The sequence below is a fragment of the Hyalella azteca genome, unplaced genomic scaffold (genome assembly GCF_000764305.2).
Source record: "Hyalella azteca isolate HAZT.00-mixed unplaced genomic scaffold, Hazt_2.0.2 contig6341, whole genome shotgun sequence".
NCBI classification, from domain to species: Eukaryota; Metazoa; Arthropoda; class Malacostraca; order Amphipoda; family Hyalellidae; genus Hyalella; species Hyalella azteca.
Window position 1 is genome coordinate 197,139 of NW_025936504.1, and position 22,507 is coordinate 219,645.

At 36.6% G+C, this 22,507-nt stretch overlaps 1 protein-coding gene across 1 annotated transcript in view; it reads right to left on the minus strand.

Annotated features, from left to right (window-relative positions):
• Positions 1–5,840: 5,840 nt before the first annotated feature.
• LOC108668489 (nephrin) overlaps positions 5,841–22,507 on the minus strand; it is a 41,196-nt gene continuing 24,529 nt past the window's right edge. Inside the window, exons 5-14 of the mRNA XM_018155720.2 lie at positions 19,849–20,052; positions 19,229–19,380; positions 17,145–17,289; positions 16,270–16,400; positions 15,526–15,685; positions 13,351–13,634; positions 11,184–11,315; positions 9,351–9,780; positions 8,929–9,029; positions 5,841–6,494 (exon numbers count right to left, since the gene is read on the minus strand). Coding sequence (XP_018011209.1) covers positions 5,949–6,494; positions 8,929–9,029; positions 9,351–9,780; positions 11,184–11,315; positions 13,351–13,634; positions 15,526–15,685; positions 16,270–16,400; positions 17,145–17,289; positions 19,229–19,380; positions 19,849–20,052 — 2,285 coding nt within the window. The 3' untranslated portion in view covers positions 5,841–5,948. The remainder of the gene's footprint in view (positions 6,495–8,928; positions 9,030–9,350; positions 9,781–11,183; positions 11,316–13,350; positions 13,635–15,525; positions 15,686–16,269; positions 16,401–17,144; positions 17,290–19,228; positions 19,381–19,848; positions 20,053–22,507) is intronic.

Below are 22,507 nucleotides of genomic sequence, written 5' to 3' on the forward strand. Positions count from 1 at the left end.
CACAGTGCAACAATATCTTCTGCGACCATATTTACATGGTGGTGTTGATTCTCATGGTGCAGTGAAAAGACTAGAAAAAAGTAAAAAATATTTAGGCGCGAGGACAAAATTCGAGGGCAACGGGCTACTGCTGCTGGTATTACAGATATTTTCGGATCATTGATGATCTTTTTTGGACACCATTGACCGTTTTATAAATTTCTCAACTGAACTCCACCTCCTCCTGTGGACGTTTGCTGCCGGCATGCTACCTAATGAAATGATTTATGCACCAATAAGACGACCAAAGAAACTCGATAAAGGATGAACGGAATAATTAAATATTATCTCAATATAGAAGCTCGTACTTGAATGGTCTTCTGTATTATTGGCTGAATTGCATACCCTTTGCTCCGAGGTCGATGTGTATGCGACAAATTGACACTAAGAACATAAAAGAAGTTATTGACACAATCGTCAAGCAGTATGTGTTCGTTAATTTCAGTTACGGTCTGCCCCTTGATTGATGATTCTTAGATGCGGGATTTATGGGTCCATGTCGTGCCATTGAAGGGAATTTGCCATGTTATTTATGGTCATAAATGGATTGATTGAAGTTAGATTTAGTGAACGGTAAGGACAGTGGTGCTACCTAACATGTAGTGCTACCTAATCTATAAGAATGAATTGGCTTCAACATTTCGCATGACTTACGCTGTAATTTTCAATGCCACGAGTACATAGGCTGCTGTGGATCGAAGTTACTCTTCAAACAGACTGGACGTGATTTTTAAACAGCTGCCTATGAAATTGTGATGTTAAAATTATTCTGTAAAACAGCAGGGTGCATATTCTGTGTACTTTTGACATGATTTAAATTTCTAATATTTATAAATACATAAACCAATTCCTAATGGATATTGCAATATAACTCTATTAAACTACGAAAGGGCTATAGGTGATGGAAAATTACATCACGGTGTCTCTAAAATTAGAGAATAACGTCAATGCAAGGTTTTACGACCTAGAGCTACCTTGTTTGATGGATAAGAAAAAATATTCTACGAAATTCAACAAATTCGTAGAATAACAACTGTGAAATTTGTTTACATGAAATCTGACTCAATTAAATGTTTCTAGCGTCTATGGGAACTTCTATTATCTAGCACTTAATTGCCTGATGGTAATGGTCTTGTAGTGGTCGTTCAACTGTCACTATTTTTCAGTGTTTAAATTGTTTACTTAGAAAATTGTGTACATAGTAATTGGTGCGTCAGAAAAAAGATTTATTTTATCCCTAATTGTTCTCAACATAGCGTCTTTATTTTTCATGATTACATTCTTTCTATTCGAACCATGCGTCAGTCGCCAACAATAATGTTATATTCTTAGTAATAGATTTTTCTTACGAGAATATTGGATGAGGGACTTTTCCTGGTGTTCCAATTAGGAGGAATTTTTTATTCGTATTTTTTCGAGTCCCCATCCATTTGATTACAACAAAAGGAATTAAAAAAAGAGGAACCCTTGCTATCTCGCGTGTTTTTTGAGGGAAGGTTGAGGGGAGCGATAAAGATATAGCTGCTGGAATGTTATAGCGATCTCACGCTCAGGCGAACAGCGGCGCTGGAGCAGCAGTCGGTGTCTTCTTGCTTATTAATTGTGAGCGTGTCTTAAAAAGACATCAAATGTCAAAACATCAAATGTTGAGAGTCGTGAAAAGAAATCAAATGTCATGTTTGGCAGAGACTTCGAGTTATCAAAGACCTTAAGGATAAGTCTTGCAATGAATTCAGGTATCATAATCTTACAAATGAAGGAGACGAGCATGAGCGTAACATTTACGTGCATGCACGCGGTATGAGCGGGCGTGCACGTGGCATGAGCGTGTGTGCGCGTAGCATAAGCGTGCAAGCACGCGGTATGAGCGTGCATACACGTGGCATGAGCGTACATACGCGTGGCATGAGCGTGCATACACGTGGCATGAGCGCGCATACACGTGACATGAGCGTGCATACACGTGGCATGAGCGTGCATACACGTGGCATGAGCGTGCATACACGTGGCATGAGCGTGCACGTGGCATGAGCGTGCACGTGGCATGAGCGTGCAGAGGCTGTTATTCGTCTATGGCTGCCGTATATAAAATGTGGCTCTTAAGACAGTCACGCAGGCTGAGGGCGCCATGCACACAAACGATCGATCTCAACCAACCTCGTCTTTGGTTGTTCGCTGAACGTTGCCTCCAAACTTGATATCTATGCAGTGTTACAATGTTATTGGTGAACTTACGTACCTGTTTAATCTTCCATGTATTCTTAAATGTTGAGCTTGCATGTCAGGGGGAACTTTCATAAGCAGTTAATTTATTGAGATCCTCTTACCTCGTTAAGACAGAGTTAATCTTTTAAAAGAGAATAACTGTGAGCCGAGAAATATTGAAATGTAAATAAGCATCACGGATGCTTAGACGTGTTAACGATGTCACATGTGGAATTACAGCTCAAATGTCGTGACAAGCAATGAAAATGCAATTACGTATCACTGATACTGTAAACTTTTTAATGACTTCACATAGAATATGTGAGCATATTGATCGTGAGAGAGATCTGAATTCTTTTTGAACTTGAAGTCGTTAATTTTTTATTTTGAGTAATTCTTAGAGGCAAACTGATCGAATTTCAATTTATGAGGATAAAATATTGTTGGGAGCTTTGTTATTTAATATTCATCCGTCATGATGAATCGTCTGGCAGTTAAAGATAACGTATATGCCTTCAAAATAATCGCAAGCAATTTAGAGTTTTATGTTTGATTTGATGATTTTGTTGAACAATTTTCTTGGTTTTCAGCAAAGTGCATATATAATAATATATGCAAAACAAATTGTGCTAATAATTTGTGCAATTTGTTTTTATTTAATTCTATCTCGTGTAATTAAGTGAGCAAATATAATACGTTGCAATATGTTCCTACAAAAACTCGCATATAAGTAACATTTTTAATTTAATTTCTGTAAGAATGGCGAGAATTTTTTGTTCTCGTAAATTACGATCTTTTGGCAGAAAATGATCGGCCTAGATATTATCAGACCATCTCATAAATTGCACTTTGACGGATCGAAGGGCTCCGCATCACGCCATCTGGACAGTAAGGTTAACCCTCACTATTTCTTTCTTTAAAATAAACCTCTGCGTGGTGCATGATGTTGCCTGGTGTTCACGCAGTAGCCGCTGCATTATTTGATAGCGTGAAATTTGTGGTAGTTTGAAACAAAATTGAACGCTTTGGGTTTTCATTTGCTGAATTTCGGAAGCAAGAAAAAAAAAAATCCCTCACGTTTTACCAAATTTTTGAATTTTATTGGACCCAATTATTTAATATAAATTATCACTTTCTGACATATTTTTATAAAAAACGCACTTGTGTCTGATGATTTAGAGCAAATTTAGAGAGAGAGAGAGAAAAAAAAAACAAACAAACGAAGTCTTCCTCATCTCCATTCTATATTTTATCTGAAAAAACGGTGACCTCTTTGATTATTTAATAATCAACTTGAAAGAATAAATTCAAGACTTCGGGATAAAGACTAGTCTCGTGATTAATATTTTAAGTGAATGTCTCGTGAGAATCTAAATAATTAATAATTGCTTTGTGATTCCGACACTCAGGCAAAATTTCTGGCTGGAATAATTCTACCATCAGATGGCACAAGATAAGCTAATATAGATTATTTAAGTTTTCAAATTTTCAAATGCGGTGTGATATAAACACAAAAACTTTTTTGCTTTTTTGAGTTAGTGTTCAGCAGGAGAGCGTGCAAGCTCCTGTAAGAATGCTTGGCAGAATTTTGGCGTCGTCTGCAGGTTAAAAAGCAGCCAAAAAATGAATTATTGGCGGAAGTATTACTGTGACTGCCGCCCAATAAATGTTGAAAAAGGAATGTTTGCTGTTATTTCGACCACGCCTGCAGTTCGAAAAGCAGAGAGCCTTTGTAGTAAATATCAATATTATTACACCCACTCGCAGCCGTATAGGCGCGTGATGTGAGGTCTAATTACTTAATGCGATTATAAAGCACGGTTTATGATGCAGTTGGATGTGATGTACGACAAATTACCGATATTTCAGCATTGTACCCTTAAGGTACAAGTGTACAAATTTTCAACGAAAATGACGTAATTTTATGCTCATAAGACGAGTAAATATTACATAACCAGCATTGATGTTTATGTTGAATAATTGATAAATGTCATGTAATGCTAATTGCAATTGACGCATGAATTCAGATTTTTCCCACAGTTTTCAGCGATTAATATTCGAAGGACAATGATAGCTACAGAGCGCACAATTTGATTTTATTATCAAAACTTGTACATCTAGGGAATATACAATAAGTCGACTGACGTTGAAATTGTATCGAGGCTCGACATATTCTTCCTCGATTGCAACGGACTCTATGGTTTAATGTTGCAACTGATTCAGAGTTCGTCCAATGTTGCAACTGACTCAGAGTACGTCCAATGTTGCAACTGACTCAGAGTACGTCCAATGTTGCAACTGACTCAGAGTACGTGCAATGTTGTAACTGACTCAGAGTTCGTCCAATGTTGCAACTGACTCAGAGTTCGTCCAACGATGCAACAGATTCAGAGTTCGTCCAATGTTGCAACAGATTCGGAATTCGTCCAATGTTGCAACTGACTCAGAGTTCGTCCAATGTTGCAACTGACTCAGAGTTCGTCCAATGATGCAACAGATTCAGAGTTCGTCCAATGTTGCAACAGATTCAGAATTTGTCCAATGTTGCAACTGACTCAGAGTACGTCCCATGTTGCAACAGATGCAGAGTACGTACAAAGTTGCAACTGATTCAGAATTCGTCCAATGTTGCAACTGACTCAGAGTACGTCCAATGTTGCAACAGATTCAGAATTCGTCCAATGTTGCAACTGACTCAGAGTACGTCCCATGTTGCAACAGATTCAGAGTACGTACAATGTTGCAACTGATTCAGAGTACGTCCAATGTTGCAACTGGCTCAGAGTACGTCCAATGTTGCAACTGGCTCAGAGTTCTTCCAATGTTTAGTTACAAGGAGGACATTCATTACGAACTACCCAGAGGACAGAACATGGACTTGCAGCTTGCAGTCCTTTGCCTCAGGGTAAAAAAAAATTCGAAGTAGTATGACGAATTGAAATTTTTTTATTTATGAAGGTATACCTATCAGTATTCCAAGTAACATCATGTCGGTATAGGTTAATAATCATATTGGTATACAGTTAACAATCATGTATGTATAGATTATGAAGAGCCCATTTGATAGTAACATTCATTACTTGACATCGAAAATGAGAAAAAAAATATTTTAAAATCTTTGATGTTCATAACATATACACGTGAACATCATTTTCTTCATTGACTGAAAAATCCATTCCAGGAATAATTGATTTTTCGTCTAATAAGCTGAGATTAAGTTTGTCAAAAATAACCATTCAGTGTCAGTTATATTATTGTTTAAAGTAAAAGAAATTTGATAAATTTTCATTTAAGAATCCTTTTTGTGGTGATTCTAATTAAATGTGTACGCAATTAAAGAAAATATGAGGTGTGCTTTCTGAATCCTTGTATGTTCAAATTTCTATGTTTAACACAATAAAACTCAATAAATACGATCTTAATACTCAATAGCAGTATATTATCTACAATAATACTGCTCATTGAATTCCTAAAAATTTCAAACAATTGTTTATACCAATCAATTCAAAACTACTTCCTAACATTAAAGATAAAATTGGAGTACAAGATTGCTAAAAACTGTAAAACAAAATAAAAAATGAATGCTTCAAGTTTAGAATACAATAAAGAAATTTTGTTTATAAAATCTTGAGATAGAAATGACAAGGTATAGTTTTCACAATATGAACATGACATTTTAACATCCAAGCAGGATGTTCATTCCACTAAACAATGCTCTCTCTCTGAGGAGAATGGATGGAAGCGCTCAAAACACGCCCCGGTGTCGATTTCCCAGACAGTTTTCCTTTCAAACTCTGGACTCTCAATAAACTTTCTTCTTTGCTACTCAAAGACTTCGATGTTTCTGGCTCATTTAAAGAAGTTTCTTTGCTTGGTTTAAACGACACCTTTGGAGGTCCTTTACGCGTCTCAAGAGTTCCTTCAGGACTCGTTAAAGAACAAATCGCTTCAGCGGTGTGTCTGGAGCCCGTGATACTCTGGTAAGGAAGGCTATTTTGATGCATTTCTTCCTTCATCATAACCATTGGGGCTTGGTCAGCATCCAGCCTTCGCTCCAGAGAATACTGAAGTGGTGATGAGTTGTGATACTCGCCATCGTGGAGGCCGCTAAATTGAGACATGACTTCGCTCGTGGAGTTGCGGAACTGAAGGCGATCGTGATGCATGTAGAGCGCTTCCGGGACCACAGTGTCGACTCGGAACTCATCTCGGTAATCGATGTTGGGTCCAACACTTGGCGCCACGTTGTTCTGGTGGACCAAAAATAATGCTGGTGGTTAATGACATACGTATGGTTACCAACATCAGGTAACAAATTCACATTGAATTTTGACAGTCAGCGTCCAAAAAATCTTACTTTTTATAAATCTCTCTTCTCATTGTCTTGCTGATTGGTTTGTATGGGCCCTGGGGAGAAAGTAAGGAAATTAAATGAGTGATTGCCAGTTGCAAATAACCTTAACGTCATAAAAATTCTCAGTGGTTCTGTCCTTTGTACATTAAAAAACAGTTAATTTAAATAAATGAATAATGTACCAGAGTTGACCACGTGCAGTAATAGACGTTACAGTATTTGTAACCGCAAGCAAAAATGGTCTGTTTTGGTGAAAAAACAGAGCGAGGCATCGTCAAAGCAAACACACGTCATCTTTCAAGAGCATCATCAAAGCTCATTGGATTATCCATTACGAGTGATGAAGGGTGCGTGGAATTAGACGTTTATATCCCTGAAGATGGCCTCTCAATTCAATGATGGCAGCAAATGGGAGAGCGCTGTTCCGCTGCTCTCATGAGCCAAAATTATGGACGGTGCTATAGTTCCAAGGTATTCAGCCGCGGTGCGCTAATGTACTGTATTGGAACTGCCTTAATCTAACCGTAAGTAACTGCTTACCAGCGCAGTGAACGTCCTCGTTGCCTTGGATATTCGACCTACAATCCTTATGATTGTTATTAGTCAAATAGATTGATTTACTTCTCTTTTTACAATAAGCTTCAGAATGAATTTAGTAAAGCCTTCACAGAAAATATATCAAACTTACTGTAACAAAATATTAACTGAATGCATTTTTGAGTATCAGGATAATTGGTCATTTTGAAATATTGGTCATTGTGTGTATGTATAATTGTTCAAAAGAAGACGTCTTAATTAAGAACACTCACGAGATAAGAAAAGAAAATTGTTCATTTTACTCTATGGTCTGTCCTCTGATTATTGTACGAGTCTTCTTGAATGGCTTTTACCACTTAGACAATGGTAGAGATGACGGACGTGATGAAGATAATGTATGATCATTTATCGGTGAAGGATATGAATGTCATAATCCATAGTAAATAGTCGACTGAAGCAGACGCCATATATGAACAGCAAATTCTAAACCTTTTCAGAGCATGAGAATTGGCGTATGTTTCAAAAATAATTAAAAACAATGCTCAAAAAGATTTTGAATTCGGCTATTGAATTGTTCTTCTACTTTAAGCACGATTGAACATCTCGCGGCAGTTTTCTCAATTAATCGGGACAAGGTCAACGTTTTTCTTTTCTTCGGCTTGACACTAAAAATCGTTTGAACGATTGCAGTTCATTGTTGAACTGAATTGAACACATCCATCAGCTGCGCCGGGAGGCAAACTGCAGCGTAGAAATCTTGCTTGCCGTCCTTTGTGACGCCGGCAACGAGTATCAACAAAAATCAACTCGCTGATGAGAAGCAAACTGCTGATGCACGACGACGTTAAAAGAATTTCCTACTTGATTATATTTCATCGTCTGTGTTTAGCTTAGCCTCAATTGTTCCTAGACTCTGATACTACTCAATATTGAATGCAGGAATTTAACTAATGTATTGACATATTGTCGAGCTTTATTGTAAAATAATGTGTGGCAATTCTGTGTAAAATATAGGTATGAATTCAAACTCCATCGAAATAATGATTTCATTGAAAATTTAGGTGATAATTTAACCGATACTTTCATTCAAAGCTGGGCACTGAGGTTGAATGCAGGCAAATGGGAGCCTTTAATTGAATTTCGATAGCCTCATTGGATCAATTATAGAGAGGCGACGCTACCGACATAGGAGCCTCAGAGGGGCACAGAATGACCACTAATTGCGACGCAGAAATGGATGCGGATCGACTACTCTGATCGATAGCTTAATCCGCACACAAACATTTCCGCGAAATATCTGGATTTTGGATGCGGATTTCTGCGCGAGACGCAGATTCGCGAGATGAATTTGAATTAGAATTTTGTTCGGACTGAGGTTGTTTTCTCTGGTGAATAACAAGTTAGTTTGGAAGATTTAATACCATTGTTTTTCTTACCTTTTAGGTTAACAGTTAGATTTTTTGCAAAAAATTCAGCGAGGCGTTAGTAAAATCTCTGAGTTAATAAGAAATTGTAAAGCATGAACTTGAGCACAATTACAGTAAAATCTTGTCTTAACTTAATTATACCTGTAAAAAATTCGTCATTTCCTTTTGAGAAAAATAATGCCTATGAAACCTTTTAGATTTTGAATTCGTGTTGAGAAATGCAAATATAATTTTTGAATATAAACAAATATGTGAAATTGGCCAAATGAATGTAAAGAAAAACTATAAAGGGCTTGAAATTTCACAAAAGGTTTAATTATTTTGAACTAAAAGTCTGCATAATTGGGGCACAGAAAACGTAATCACCTTGTTGGTTAGGTTACGCCGGCCGCTGTATGCAGAGTCCGCAGACCCTGCCGAGTCCTCTCGCTGCAGAAGGTTCATGTCGTCTGTCTGTTCTCGTCCGTCTGTTGAAGCACACAGAAAACTTCCTTAATGGCAGTATGTCTACGCATAACATGTTGAAAATTAGAGCCGTATGAGTGTCTGCTAGCCAGTGGCCACCCGTAACTCATTTGATGGTATTCATTAAACTCGAAATTTTAAAATCGATCTAAAAAGGAATAGTGCAAATCTGTTTCGTTCTCTGAACATATATATCCGTTTTTAAGAAATAATACCACGGTTACCTCTGCAGCTACTTAAGAATCATTATAGATTGATTAATGCATAGTATCAGCAATCATAAGTGGACCATTAATTAACCTAATATTAACCCGAATACTGACCTGCTGAAATCAAAATCACATCTGGCTCTCGGTCAGGTTTCAGCTTACAATGATCTTGGACATCCTGAGCATCCATGTCGAGTTTAGCTTTCTGTTGCATGGCCCTTCCGGCTCCGGAATTTCTGACCTTCAGAAGCATGACCATCATAAGACAACACAGAAGTAACACCGACGCCACTCCACCCATGACACCCAAGGCCGTCGGGACCCCGACTCCTCCGACATTACTGGGACTTTTACTGAGACGTTTTTCAGCGATGTCGATGGGCGTGAGATGCGTCATGGTGACGGCATCTGCAGAGCCTTGACTGTTCTTGGCCGTGACGCGTAGAAGATATTCGAGGCCAGGCTTCAGGCCTGTCACTGTGAACCGCGGTGAGCGTTGGTTCTCCAGAGATGCAACGGTTTCGTCTTTCTCGACGTCCAGTACCTAGAGGAATACCAGGGAGATGTAATCAGTTACCAACCAAGAGACAGTCTCATTTCCTAACTTCCAATGAACGGAGGTAGAAAGCTAAACGACACAGGGCCAAGCGATATAAGTCGACGTCTTGCAACGATATGCATGGCCGAAGAGACGAACCGTATATTCTATTTATAGTAAATTAGTTCATATAATCGATGTTAGTTGATTTAGTGCACTTGACGCAATAAAGCCAATTATCTTGCGAGTTTTTTTAAATGATGACCATCTTTTCGTACCGTTGCTCAAGATTTGAATTTCTTTTGTCGTATTGTACACAAGTTTCGTTGTCACTGACCGTATTATAAAACAGTTTTCAATTTATTCTCGCTTCGTGAAAGAGGAGAAATAAAAACATGCACATACTATTTTTTAGTAGGAACGAGATTGGAAGAACCAAATTAGTTCCAAGGAGTTTTGAAAAATATTTTCCATTTCGATTGCATTGGCTTGTCTACTTGCCAAACAGCAGGAGCAAAGGTTGAACCAATATCAGGGCAGCTCCCAAGACAGCACATCTAACGCAATTACGTATGGAGAATTAATTGAATTAATCAGAAGTTTTTCTCACGGCGTCGACACAATAACACCCGAGATTCTCACCCTACCGCGCGTGAATCGTGAAGATAAGTTCACTGCAGAGAAATGTGTATTGGAAGTTGACGATGAGTATTCAGAGTCGAGCATTAATTGTTACATAGATGACTTGAGTTTCCGAGATCTTTTTGTAGATTGGTGTGCTTTATAATAAAGCCATCACATATAATTGTACGTGATAATCAGAGTGATGATATAATAATCGTCGCTATAAACGAATCTTCTGCCAGGTATTGAACTTGAATCTGCTATTGTTCGTTTTTGTATTAGAATCGAATAAATTTTTTAGCTATAGGCTAATCGTTTGATCTCTCGAGACTCGGTTTTTAATCTTTAAATCTGTTTTTCATATAAAGACTTTAGATCTGTCTGCTAAGGTATTCGCCATCATGTACTAATGCATAAATAAAGCTATTATATAGGTCAATTCCTAGAGATTGAAGGTTGTACATATCATTGTTCCCTTTATTAGTTTACTTGTATGAATTCAGCCTAGCAATTCACAGTTGCCTCGAAACTGAGGGTCATAATATATTATTAATAATTAACATAGAGTTAATTAGATTTGCAATTCACAGTCACTTTGATACTGACTGGTAACCGATTATTATTAGCTATATTCGCACAAACGCCGCCTGTGCTGTTGCTTCAAATCAGGAATTTTGTATTCAATTATTATAAAATTCGGCGTAAATGCAGCCCTGCCATTATAGAAGACTGTTATTTCTTATATTTACTCACATGTAATCGCAAATATCAGTTTCGCATCACACCTCAAGACTGAATGTCTGCTGCAAGCCGCCGTCCCAGCCAGGCCAGCAACGCAGCACAACCTGCCCGCTGGCGCTGCTGTTGTGCCACGCCGAGCAATTGTGTACCTGCTCCGGCACAGCGGCCGGCACCACCTGTGACACAATATTGACCATGTTGCATTATTAGGCCACCTGCTCCGGCACAGCGGCCGGCACAACCTGTGGCACAATATTGACCATGTTACATTGTTAGGCCACCTGCTCCGGCACAGCGGCCGGCACAACCTGTGACACAATATTGACCATGTTGCATTGTTAGGCCACCTGCTCCGGCACAGCGGCCGGCACAACCTGTGACACAATATTTACCATGTTACATTGTAATTGGTGCAAAACGTTTCAAGATGCACGTTTTTGGTTATCAACCAATTAGGTTTAGTTATTTGTGGCAAAAAATATTTTTGGAACAATTTGTTTCTCATTTTTATTTATAACATTGATGCTTTTATAGAAATTGAAATTACGAGAGTCTAGATCAAATTATCTAGTTCAATTAAATACAAACATGAAATCTTATTTAAATTAATGTAATTGTTTACTTCTTGTCCTCATGAGAAATCAATAGTGGACACAACAAAAAAGAGAATAGAAACACAGTTGAAATTGCACACAAATCGCAGAAATTGAAATTTTATGTTGACGTCACGTCAAAGTCATATTTGTATACATCTTTTAATTAGTTTCTATATCAAAGACATATTTATATGCATCTTTCAATTAGTTTTTACATCAAGTAAATATTTGTATACATCTTTCACTTATTTCCTATGTCAAAGAAATATTTGTATACGTCTTTCAATTATTTTCTCTCGTTTTTTTTTAACTAATTCGACGCGGAGCAGCAATCTCTGGACACTTGAACAACTAATTTATGATCAATAACATAAAACCCTTAGGCTCGAGAACCAATTTAGGGCTCAATAAAACTTCACTCTTGATCTGAGGATTACCCGGTTATATTTTGCAAGCGTATGCACGCGATCTAAATTAGGTCCACATCAAAACGTTATGAGTGCTCTTATATTCTAAGAGCTATTCCCATAGCTAAGTGCATGTGGAATTTTCGATTAATGTTTGATGGTAAAGTAGTGATGGCTCCTTCCTAAAAGTTATGGCAGTTATATTTATTTAGGTAATTACCAGCGAATTCGAAACGTGTCAAAGGAACCAGTATTGATTTGAACTTTGATATTCATAACTATTCGCTGGTTGAGCAAAATGTTTTATTGCCCAGTACGTCACTTCGAATCAACTGTTCAACTTATTTTAATTGCGCAAATTGCGACATAGGTTCAACGATAAACGCTCTAGTAGAAAATTTAATAGGAAGGGCACTAATGGATGTCAAAACTGGAGGCAATACATAATGGACATGTTGAACAAACTTTTGTAATGGATCTCTAAGCGCTCTAAATGTTCTGCTGCTAGTCTAAAAACCAGTGAATTCGTATTTTTTTTATTTTAATTTCACTGTTGAATATTTTTCGACCTACACAAAAGATTTTAAGCCTTTCATGATTCATAAATAATCGTTCTGACCTGTTTAAATAGCTAGAATTTGCTAAAAAAATCATAGAAGCACAGATAATTTTAATGAGTGGAAACCTTCCCCTCGTTACCGCGACGAGAGTTGCATCTACGATCACAAATATTTTCAACGTGGCGCGTAAAAATGGTCTTAGTCAAGTTGTGTTGCTAAAAAATCATCGAAGCACAGATGATTTTAATGAGTGAAAACGTACCTTCCCCTCGTTATACCTCGACGCGAGCTGCATCTACGATCACAAATATTTTCAACGTGGCGCGTAAAAATTGTCTTAGTCACGTTGTGAAAAACGACCGCATTTTCTAAACGACGATAAACACAAGTCGCGATGGTATAATACAATAAAAAATGTTTAAACGTACAGCCCATTGATCTAAACTAAGGAATTATATCCTAGCCAGATGCGCTGGACAACCGTTTGTAGGCTGTAAGTACAACCAATTTCTTTTCCAAATTGTCGAAGTCATCCTTTGAACAATCCTATAATAATAAATCTATACACACAACTCCCTGGAATTATTTCAAACTCTATGCTTTAAAATCGTTCAATAATTACATTACATTCCATTAGATTACAGTCACCTGGTAAACACAGGCGCGCTGCTGCAAGCCGACGCTGTTCTCCGCCCAGCACAACAGAGCTCCGTAATCAAGCGGCGTATGAGGCGTGTAAGCCAGCACAGACATAAGTCCTTTATTGTACGCGCGACTCCGCGGGACATCCACGATGTCCGAAGCCGAGGTGTTGAGCGACCAGCGGAAGGCATGGGGAATTGGTGAGCTTTCCACCAAGCATGTGAGGTTCACGGGCTCTCGTCGACCTCCGCCGTACACCCACTGCTGGTTCGGTGCGCATACTGGCGTGACTGTGAGCGAACAGTGACATCAAATGAGCATTGAATTACAAGTCATACAATGTTATTGGCTAGGTGAATACATATTATGACGTAAATTATTCGTTTTGCGTGAAAATTTCTGTACTTTTTTTCAATTTGTGTAAAAATTAAAAATATTATTGAATTTTTATCCCAGAACATTTAGCTGAAATATGTGGTCGTAAAATAATTACTTCAATAACATTAACCAGATTTGGAACAGTACTCGTATTCTTCACATAAATTTTATCAGAGTACTGTTCCAAATCTGGTTAATGTTATTGAAGTAATTATTTTACGACCACATATTTCAGCTAAATGTTCTGGGATAAAAATTCAATAATATTTTTAATTTTTACACAAATTGAAAAAAAGTACAGAAATTTTCACGCAAAACGAATAATTTACGTCATAATATGTAAAATAAAATACACATAAATTTATTTTATTATTTTAGAGCGGACTCAATCTCACGTATTTGCGTAAAAGTTTGCCTTAAGCATACAACGTCGTCATTGCGTTTGATTCATGTGAATGTGAAGTACATGTCGCTGTAATGTTGCACCATCATTCATGAGTCGATGAGTTGATGTGTACGCCCAAATAATAATTGCAAATTTACGCCGATCGAAGCAAAAAATGGAACATAAATTCCATTTGTATTAAAAATAAATCAGGTTCATATTAAAGATCTAGGATGCTTCGTCAATAAATTTACACTCAGATTTAATTTCGAATTTTTGAAATTGAAGGCACGCGCATCATGCGATGATTGCTGTTCAAATCTGCTTGATGATGTCGAGATTATGGCGGATTAATATATCAAGCAAAAAGCCAACGCTGCATATTGAATCTAGTAATGATAAACCTTTGTGATATAAATACCATTTGAATGGTCCTGAATCAATTCGCCTGTTTGACTACAATTCTACAAACTAGCATAAAACTCCCGTGGACTGAACAATAATAATTAGAAATGAGTTGCGATGCAGAGCCGGAAGATTAGTTTCAAACGAAAAAAAAAACTCTTGAGCGCACAGCGAATGAGAGTTTCGAGTCAGTGTTGTATCTGTGGAGCTGAAATTCAGGAATACTCTTGAATTTCGCTGAATTTTTGATGAAGGCATCGAGTAGGCTTCGCAATTGCATCGAACCGATGCCAGTTCGCTGAATGGAAATGGTGCTCGCAAGGATGATCGATGAATTCCTATCGAGTCTATCTCTTTCGCCAGGCAGGCTCGCTCGGGTACTGAAATACGGCTTTGTAAACACTCGCGGCTCCAGCAGCCTCGAGTGTCTGATAATGACGTTAAGCTCTACTACAACTTGCTAAGCACGCTCGCTGTAATGGTTGGATATTCGTTTCTGCTTTCGAATGTTGATTTTTAAAATACGAAGTCGCTAACTATTAGAATACCTACTCAAATTGCATGCGATTTGAAGTACGGAAACCATTGGTGAATTTGTACAGTACAGGACAGTCAGTATTGATTCATCCCATTGCTATTTTACCTTATCCTGCATTGTGTTACAAAAGTTTACTCATGCGTGTTCATGTTTTCAGACCTATAAATTCGAGGTGATGACATTTTCTAACGTATAGATTATTGGAATAAACAATTGAAGTGCGAATCATCAACCTATAAACTTTAGTGTCAAAATATGTATAATGTTCTCAATCCATTTTATCTACAGTCAGCTTGTTATTACCGTTTTATTCTATTACATATGCGCAAAAAAATACAACGTTCAAAAAGACACCAACGCCTTTCATTTTGTTTCCTGATTTATAAACAATTCTTACTACTTTAGATCTCAACCAGGGTGGCTTAGTGAAAACAATTAATACTAAACATAAAATAGAAATAACTCAATTACTTACACTGCACTTCCAGATGCAGAGGCTGAGACTGTTCCTCGCCTTGGCTGTTGGCGGCTGCGCACGTGTAGTCCCCGCTCATACGACGGGAGATTCTCTGCAGCACTAAACTCCTGTTGCTTAATATGATCCCTTCGTCTGTGTTGTGCTTCACTTCTTCGCCCTAAACAGATGATTAAACAAATGTGTTCTCTTTGATTAACTAGTTTGAAGGAGAAGAATGAATAGGTGTTCATAAATAAAGTTGGAATATTGAAATACCTCTGCAATTTTATTTAGAACAACTTGTGTTTTTGTAATATACTATTGATCAGCATTTAAGATTGCGTTCAGAAAAGTTATGTTAAGAACCACTTAATTTCTTTTACCTCAAAAGAAACTTGCACAATGAAGATTTCGACGAGGTTTCTGATTCTGCTATTTTCATTTTAATTCAAAATGTCTCTAGTGTCTCTGCTTGAACGTTTTGATTCATTGTGAGGAAATAATATAATTTCAGTACTGATGCGTTACTACTTGATTCATACTTGCAAGCTATATCATATAGTATATATCATGCGTTCATGCTCTATTTAATGAAAAATACTCACTATCGACTACCGTTCTCAGAAATTTGTTCTTCATTTCATTCATGCCGCACATTTAGGACAATTCATTTTAATATTAATTGCCTTATACGATAATAAAATGTCTTGTCTGCTGACATATAAAACTATTCTGTGCATAATAAAATTCCTATAAAGTTACATTGAGGAACCAGCGCAGGGAAGACACAGGCGGGTTGCTGTCGATGATGCACTCGAAGTACACGTCGTCCCGCTCCTTGATGCTCCGCGCGTCTAGGTTGGCGCCCAGCTTTACGCTCATCGCGGGGGGATCTTGGTATACAACGCAGAAAAAATGGTGTTAATTATAAAGTAAGGATAAATTTTTGATTATTTTTATTCATCCAAGAATGAATTTTTTATTTCTTTATAAGAGAAAGCACTTCGGAGTCAAGCTCCATTGTCAGTACAAAAACCGAGAAAACAAGTACATCAAAAATTTAATTAAATTTCACTTTGAGAATATTAAAACCTAAATCGACATTTAAAAATAAATATAAATGAAATGAGTAAACAAGATTCGATGGTAAGCAGAGTCCCGAAAATACGATGAGCTGTTAGAAATATTCTAGAATGTTTCCTGAACCATTGTTTCACTTACTATATCCTAGGTGCTGTTTTCTATTTATTAATCAGGAATTTGGTTAACAATTAACGAATGGTAATTAAACTTACACAACTTATTCTTGTTATGAGTTGGATTCGAAACGTATGGCTTCAGTCAGTTTATTGTATGACCATCATTAAACATGATGATGTTTGAATAAACTACATTTGTAATTTTATCTAATGAAACCATAGCGTAGAGCTATTATTGTATAGTGCGATATCTGTAATACGATTTTCAAAAAGCTAATTGCTAAAAATTTCATAATTAAATTTCAATTCACAGGGATAATAACGTAATTATTCTTTCACACAAATATGTACTTGAAAACTTTGTCAGCTATTAGGTTTCGAACTAACCTGCCATTCGAGTTTGATTACCAAGTCGCTGTTACGATATTAGGTACTCACAGTGGACAGTCAGGAGACGAACATCTTCCTTGGACTGGTCCGGGATAAGCGGATTTGTGCCGCGACACGAAATTGTTTTGCCGTTATCGGCGCGCGTCGGGTTGACGACGAGTGTAGATTGCGTCTCGCCCTCGGAATGCACTTCCTAGCAAGGCAAAAATAACAAGGCTGCCGATAAGGATATTAGTGAGGTCGTTCCCATAATATTTGTTGCTAAAATTAATACGCGATTGGTAGGAGGAACATAGCTGTTCTACCAGAGCAAACGTTTTTCATTTGGGATACTGTTCAAACTCGCAGATTTCATATTTCAACTGAATCATCGGAGAGGTTAAACTTAACCAATTAACAGTTTTCAAATAGACACTCTAAAAGCTTTTAGCTGCATAATTGAAATGAACATATTATGTAAAATTTGAAAATTTAATAACAATGAATACACAATCAGCCAATTACCCTCGAATATTCATTTAATTGTCCATTAAACCATCACCACGATATTAAAAGCTAATAAATCTACAGAAATAACCGGCCTCAATCTTTTTACTTGAAATTGACCATAATAAGCATTCGCCACAATGATCATATCTTTTTGACAGCGATCTAGGCTGAACTGCTATGATTATAATACGCGAACCTGAGAAGAAGGAATTATCTAGCGGCTTAATGTCAGGCTTCATCAATTAATAATGTCTGGATCTCAACACATTGTTTGATTCTATCACTGAATTGAGAAATGTGAAGATTGGCACTGAATTCAGACGAAGTTGGCTAATTTGGAGCATAAATTTAAATCGGAAATTATCAGGTCTCTACAAATGTCTGCAAATAGACCTTCTGCTAATTATACGAGAGGCGAGCTTAGATGTATGCACAAGTAGGTTATTTATAGCCACTGAGTGATGTCAATAATATCGTCGAAATTCGCCTCTCTGTGATTAAATTGAATTTTTTACATGAAGGGAAAACCAATTACGTTCCTCGTTAATATTGAAAATGATTATTGGAGAACTAGGAATTTTCATTATTTTGTTTCCATCTGTAAAATAATTAACACTGTTAATAGTACTAATTATAACGGAAAGTGAACAGTGAACTCCACAAATAAAAATAAATCGTGTAGAAATGAGGCATAAGCGCGTAATAATTAAGTTCGTTAACATTACTAATTATGCAGAACATTGATCACCACAAAACATTTTTCTGGAGTATAAATAAGGTTCATGCGCATCGTCTACCGATGCTTCAGTCTGGTTTCTTTATATATTTTGTAATATAAGGCACACTACTAACAGCAACGGAATGTCATTATTTCACCTAAAAATGATTTCCATTCACACATGCTCTGGTGTTTTAAGCCATTTTATTTCAATACTTATGTAAAATAATAACAAATATTGTCGATGCGAAAAAATTAACAATTATTTAAAGTAAAAATATATTACAAGCATGTCATCTACCAGTACTTCAGTTTGGTAGATTTCCATAATTGTATAAATAATAAAGAATTTCATTACGAATAAAATACCAATACTTTACATTAAAATATGTTGCATGCATCTCGCCTACCATTTTAAAATCTATTTGATTTAACTATTATCATAAAATAATGATAAACAGATTGGGAATAACAAATTTCAAGCAAAAATAGGTTTCATACACCTCGCCTAACAGGGCTAAAATCTATTTGATTTAACTATTATCGTAAAATAATGATAAATATAATTAATAAAAAAACATTTCAAGTAAAAATAGGTTGCATGCACCTCGCCTACCAGTGCTTTAGTCTGGTTTATTCAAATGATACCATAGAATAATGATAAACAAATTAATAACTCAAAGATTTCAGGTATAAATAGATTTCATGCACCTCGCTCACCAGTGCTTTAGTCTGATTGGTTCGAATGATACCATAAAATAATGATAAACAAATTATTATTAAACTATTTCAAGCAAAAATAGGTTGCATGCTCCTCGCTTACTAGTGCTTTGGTCTGGTTGATTCAAATAAAACCATAAAATATTGATAAATATAATTAACAATAAAATTTTCAAACCAAAAAGATTGCATGCCCCTCGCCTACCAGTGCTTTAGTCTGGTTGATTTCGATGCCGTCCTCGTACCACAGGAGGGTGGCCGGTGGGCGCGAGCCTGTCACCTGACATGAGAACGAGTACCGTCGTCCCTCAGACAGCGGCCCTTCGAAGCCCACGATGTCCACGCTCGCTGGGGGAACTTAGGGAAAAAATTGAAAGTTGAAAATCTTGACGGTATTCAAGACATAGGCATTTTGCATTAAGGCCAAGAAATTTTATTTTCGTAAGACCAAGTCGCTGCAGGTATTATTTTATCTTCAAAATGTTGTCAATTTAACGTTTATTCCTTCGCTTTACAACAAATGAGTTGATATTTGCTTGCAAAGTACCAAAGGACTGAGCGTTGCTGAATTTTATTAAACCAAAGAAAGTGATTAATAAATCTCGGAGTTGTAAGATGCTTAGGGTGCACTGCAAAATCGAGCGAATGTACCGTCGTCTTTTTTAACGTGAAGTACAAAACACCTGCACTGTCGACTGTGCCTTAAGCTTTAAATCGAGACTCGTTCTGTCTCCAGTCGCTACATGGACTTAGATGCATGGCTCATTGACAGTGATAATAAATTCAAATACTTGCTTATCCGTCTGAAAGTTTCTCCGGACTCACAACTCATATTGAGAGTTACTGAAGCCTGGAGGCTTTTGGTGAGGTTGCTGTTGTCAGCCTGGCAAGTGAGCTTCCTGTCAAGGTGTTGACGGCTGAGGTTAGGCAGCGTGATCCTGTTGACGGTGGTGACACCTTCTGTCACCTCACTCAGGTCGTCCAGTAAGAACCTCTCATGCCACCACGTCACCCTCGGATTAGGATAACCTGGGCAGTAGCGTGAGAAAAATTCAGACGATTAGTTTCGTAAACTCTTTTTCAAGTGAAAGTATATAATGCTTTCTCGAAACGAACAATGAGCTCATCACAACTTCCTAACTAAAAATTTCTCGATGTAACATATTTTACGCCAAATGACAATAATTATAATACTATAGTATTAAAAAAAGTGAAGCGTGATCAGTATTTAAGGTGTAATTGTTTTTTAGTCGAAATTCGAGGTTTAGTAATTCTAAACTCATTCACTGGCAAGCAGGTGTAAAAAATCAGCAAATGCACCACATCGACAAATTCTATTCTATCAATTAAAGTCCCGTTCAGTGAAGAAATTATTCAACTGACTTGTAAATAACTTAGTTTTCATCGAGGACAGGATCAGAAAAAGATTTTTATCAGGAACAAATCAATAATTCTATTGGCCGCACGTAAAAAATATTAGGATTTTTTTTATGTGTTTGGTTTCACGGAGTGAAACTTTTGAAGGACTTGAATCCTTATTCATCTAAATGTTTTTATACGCTAATGAATGAACTCTTCCATAAATAATAAATAATATAGTTAATTTACAGAACATTAATTGTTGCCAAAAAAAATTTATATCCAGTATGTTCTTTAATCTGACAGCAATTGTGGAACTTGAGCAAGTTTGACTTCGTTAATAGAGGTCACGCAAAGTATATTTGGCTGGAATATCGCGTGGTCGAGGGCTAATATAACGTATAAATTTTCATCGTTATCTTTAGGGATACACCATTTGTTTCAACCAACTGGTTGAAACATTATAAACAATATTAATCGCTGTTATTTACTTCTTAGTCTTTTTGATGAAAACGAAGAAATAATAAGTTTTTTTAATATAATTTAAAATTTTTTAAATTTATTTTAAATTAAAAAAAATCTTAAATTTTTATTTTTTTTATATAGTTTTGGCTAAATTTTACAAACTGGCCTAGAATCAATGCTGCACCCCCCCCCCTATTCAAAATCGTATATGGCGAATATAATATGATTGTACTGATTTTGCAATGACTCTTGATCGCGTTGATAATTGACGTTGCGTCTTGTCACAATAAGTATTGTTGACATGAAATAATATGGTTCACAGAATCGTACGGAGAAGGTTTTTCATTTGAATGTCGTTTAATTGCAGTCGGGTCTCGTATTTAGATTGTTTCTGCGACAACTAAACTACTTGTTTTCAATGGAGCATTTAAAAGTTAAATTTAGCGTCTTTATAGAAAGCTAATAATGAATGCATCTTTATGTTCATTAACACATTTTTATTGTTTGACTTAAATTTAGTGCCATTGATTTAGATTTCCTATTCTATTTCGTATTTTCAATCAGTTTAAAATTGTGCCTATCACTTTGTGATTGGCTGCTTTTATCCTATAAACCCGTTTTAATTGGACGGTTGCATCCAAAGATAACTTGATCTGTTGATCGTCCTAACTAAATATATTGATGAATATGAGGGTTGGGATCGCGCAGTCTCATTCAATTACAATGGAAAAGTTAAGGTTACAAAGTAGCGTTGTATAGAGGTTAATTGGAACGATGCCTGAAAATTCCGGGAACAATTAATGAATTTGACGTCGTTTCAACAGTTCATGGACTTGCTAGAAATAACATCTATTGCTAAATAATAAAATTAATAATATTAAATAAATACTCAATATCTCTGTCACCATGAACATTTCTTACTGGCAACCATGAGTCGTTCCGTTGAACTAGAGTTAGCCTAAAATTTCAATATGATAATATATGTACCTTGGTTGGTATTTACTCATTGGTAAAAACTTTGTCGATTTCCACGGGTAATAATATATTATGAAAATTTGAATCATGCTCTAACATAGGTGAGTATGTCCCGGGAATAGTTTTCATATAATTACTTCGACGGCATCCGAAATTCAGTAACTTATTTGATAGTAAAAATAAATAAGTGAATGTTTAGAGGAAACAATATTAACCAAAAATGACATGATTCTAAAGTCTCAAAACTAATTTTTCGCTGCTATGTTGATCACTATTCTTTCGAGACTGCTGTGAGCGTTGTAATTCTTGACAAATATGATTTAACAAAAAAAAGCTCATATATGGTAATTTAAACTTCAATTGATAAATACATTTGCGACCAAAGGTCACCGACATATTCCCTAATTGATACAGTTTACGACATAACCCCGATTCTGATGCATGTCTGCTTTTGGTAGCTCTGCTTGTGCTCCAATTTGTTTGAACCAATTAGGAATAATTAGATGCATGCAGTGAATAAGCTCTGGGACATGAAAGATTAAACATTCGCCTAACGTTCATAAACAAGATGCCTGACTTGAGTTATGTCCCGCTAATAAAGAAAAAACAATTACTCGTGCAAATCAAATGTCGTGTTCATCAGGTCTGAAACTTCGGTCACGATCACAGCACGACGACAATTAGT